Source organism: Gigantopelta aegis, chromosome 12, assembly GCF_016097555.1.
Source record: "Gigantopelta aegis isolate Gae_Host chromosome 12, Gae_host_genome, whole genome shotgun sequence".
Taxonomy (NCBI): Eukaryota; Metazoa; Mollusca; class Gastropoda; order Neomphalida; family Peltospiridae; genus Gigantopelta; species Gigantopelta aegis.
This window is the reverse complement of record NC_054710.1, coordinates 51,205,523-51,209,049: the sequence shown is the minus strand read 5'-3', so window position 1 is coordinate 51,209,049 and position 3,527 is coordinate 51,205,523. Positions and strand designations below refer to the sequence as shown.

The 3,527-nt window shown below is 43.1% G+C and overlaps 1 protein-coding gene across 1 annotated transcript in view; it reads left to right on the top strand.

The window, feature by feature from the left end:
* LOC121386138 overlaps positions 1-2,189 on the top strand; it is a 16,849-nt gene extending 14,660 nt beyond the window's left edge. Inside the window, exon 7 of the mRNA XM_041516937.1 lies at positions 1,609-2,189. Within this exon, the coding sequence (XP_041372871.1) occupies positions 1,609-2,189 (581 nt within the window). The remainder of the gene's footprint in view (positions 1-1,608) is intronic.
* Positions 2,190-3,527: the final 1,338 nt, after the last annotated feature.

Below are 3,527 nucleotides of genomic sequence, written 5' to 3'. Positions count from 1 at the left end.
ATAAGCCAAAATATATGAATCAAATATGAAATTTTAGTAAAAATAATATTGAAATAATTCTGCATTTTGGTCAAGAACATACAAACTTTAATGCCTATTACATGGTACTAACAGAATTTCTATAAGGTACAGATTAAGTAAAATTTCAATTTTAAGGTATTTGTCTGGAGCCCATTTCCTCGAAATGAACATGTGTTTTTGTCACACTTTCCAGTGCAGTTGCATCTGATGATCTTAACTAGAGATGCTGGTGCAGCTACATTGTCCATTCTGTGTGACTTAAATATAGACCCAGGTTGTGTATTACTGAGTACCCAGCCCCATTATGTTGCCATTCATGCTGCACCTTAAGGTAGACCCTCTGGCTGTGGAATCTAGCAGTATCTGATGTCAATTGGATGATGTTCAATGGGCAGATATGTTAAGTACGAAGCCACCTTCTCGGTGAACTTCGACGCACGCTCAATGTTCAAATCTGAATCCTACTTGCAGGCATAGATAGGTGCAACAGCACAATTGCCAGCCTGCTTAATTCCGTGTGACTTCTATCTGGCAGACAAATAACTTTGCTGCTTGTTGGAGATCACATTATTTTCCCCATTGCAGAGACTTTTCCAACTGAATATGGTCGTGATGTGGTGTCACACCCTGATAATGCATGGTTTAAAAAAAAATGACTTAGGCAATGTTCAAGGTTCTTCTGAAGGGTGCGGATATCAATAATCTTAGTGCTGGTTTGCAAGTAAATTTTCTCATACCTCTGGCGGTTTAGTCGAATTCATGACACTCGGCCTGACAGCGCTCTGTATACAGGTGTTGATTACAGCGACACTTCCATTGAGACAGGACAATGAGTGTAACCATTACAAACGTTGGGCCCTTTGTTTTAATTGGCATGCAATCCCTTGATAGCTATCTCACCAGGAATGGTGTTATTGTTAACGACTGTTTGATCTTGTGACCGACTGGGCAGCTTTAAATGAATGTTTAGCCTATTGGAGTGGTGCATCCAAGTGACCACTTTTTATTAAATTTAGGGACCGGTTCCGGTCTTGGGAATAAAAATGCACATCAGTTTATTAATATAGACAAATAAACACGTGCAGACGCACATACAAAACATATAATTTGTTCCAATAATAAAAACGGACACATGCTTCGTACTAACAAGAATGAAAGTGGGACCAGAAACATACGTGTTTAAAAGATAATATCTGTCTCGGAGATCGAGAATCGATCCCAGACCGGGGAAAAAGGGCTTTTCCCCACAACTGCTGTACACAATTATACAATGCTATTGATTAAGTAGACTGTTCCATCTAAAATCACAAAACAGACCAATTACATAGTTTTAATGAAAAGAAAATATACCTTGGTTATCAATGGTGGTCGGTTTTTTTCTCGGTAGTTCACACGGGTAGCACTTGTGTCACTCTGATGCCAGTCTATGTAGAATAGTTCACACGGGTGGCACTTGTGTCACTCTGATGCCAGTCTATGTAGAATAGTTCACACGGGTGGCACTTGTGTCACTCTGATGCCAGTCTATGTAGAATAGTTCACACGGGTGGCACTTGTGTCACTCTGTTGCCAGTCTATGTAGAATAGTTCACACGGCCGTCGATGACAGGACCGAGGTCTACTTAGTCTTCTTCGGGTGGCACTTGTGTCACTCTGTTGCCAGTCTATGTAGAATAGTTCACACGGCCGTCGATGACAGGACCGAGGTCTACTTAGTCTTCTCCGGGTGGCACTTGTGTCACTCTGATGCCAGTCTATGTAGAATAGTTCACACGGCCGTCGATGACAGGACCGAGGTCTACTTAGTCTTCTCCGGGTGGCACTTGTGTCACTCTGATGCCAGTCTATGTAGAATAGTTCACACGGCCGTCGATGACAGGACCGAGGTCTACTTAGTCTTCTCCGGGTGGCACTTGTGTCACTCTGTTGCCAGTCTATGTAGAATAGTTCACACGGCCGTCGATGACAGGACCGAGGTCTACTTAGTCTTCTCCGGGTGGCACTTGTGTCACTCTGATGCCAGTCTATGTAGAATAGTTCACACGGCCGTCGATGACAGGACCGAGGTCTACTTAGTCTTCTTCGGGTGGCACTTGTGTCACTCTGTTGCCAGTCTATGTAGAATAGTTCACACACGGCCGTCGATGACAGGACCGAGGTCTACTTAGTCTTCTCCGGGTGGCACTTGTGTCACTCTGTTGCCAGTCTATGTAGAATAGTTCACACGGCCGTCGATGACAGGACCGAGGTCTACTTAGTCTTCTCCGGGTGGCACTTGTGTCACTCTGATGCCAGTCTATGTAGAATAGTTCACACGGCCGTCGATGACAGGACCGAGGTCTACTTAGTCTTCTTCGGGTGGCACTTGTGTCACTCTGTTGCCAGTCTATGTAGAATAGTTCACACGGCCGTCGATGACAGGACCGAGGTCTACTTAGTCTTCTTCGGGTGGCACTTGTGTCACTCTGTTGCCAGTCTATGTAGAATAGTTCACACGGCCGTCGATGACAGGACCGAGGTCTACTTAGTCTTCTCCGGGTGGCACTTGTGTCACTCTGATGCCAGTCTATGTAGAATAGTTCACACGGGTGGCACCTGTGTCACTCTGATGCCAGTCTATATAGAATAGTTCACACGGCCGTCGATGCACCGGTCGTGGATCACTCGTTCCAACCAGAGCACCACAACTGAGCAAATGCCGTGGTATGTCCTTCCCTGTCTGCGGGAATGTGCACATACAAGATAATTTGCTGCATTAGGAAACATGTAGCGGGTTTCCTCTGATAACTATGTATCAGGATTACCAAATGTTTGACATCCAATAGCCGATGATTAATTAATCAATGTTCTCTAGTGGAGTAGTTAAAAAAAAAAGAAATTCAACATTCATGAATAACTGATTAGAACAAGACATAACCTGTTATAGCATCACTGTTCGTACAACACTGTATACAGTCAGTAAAATCTGTGTATCACTGACGCCTAATGAACCTACACAATCTTACCCTTGTGAGCAGGTGGCTTTTATATACAGATTAAAATACAGGCATGTGTATACAAAATGTCCGTTATACAGGGGTGTTTGTTATATGAAAATAACCTTTACAGGAGGTTCGATTGTATAGGCCAGGCTTGTCTATTACACATATGGCAATGGACATGGTCCGGGAGTGATTTTATTCAACAGTTCATTTTTACAATATAATATCGATTTGATAGCGCAGTTTCAGATAACCAAGTTGGTGCTAACAGTGCATTTTTACAATATCATATCGATTTGATAGCGCAGTTTCAGATAACCAAGTTGGTGCTAATAGTGACACATTTTAGGGAAAGTCACAATGGAGATTGATCGTACGATTCTGCTCAGAAAGGGACTCTATATGTCAGCTACAAGTTTAGCTCCAGAAAGACACACGACAAATCACACAAAAAAACACCAATGTCGATTAGAACATTTATGGTTGATGAGTTGCGACGTTTGTGGTAATCAGCATTGTGACTTT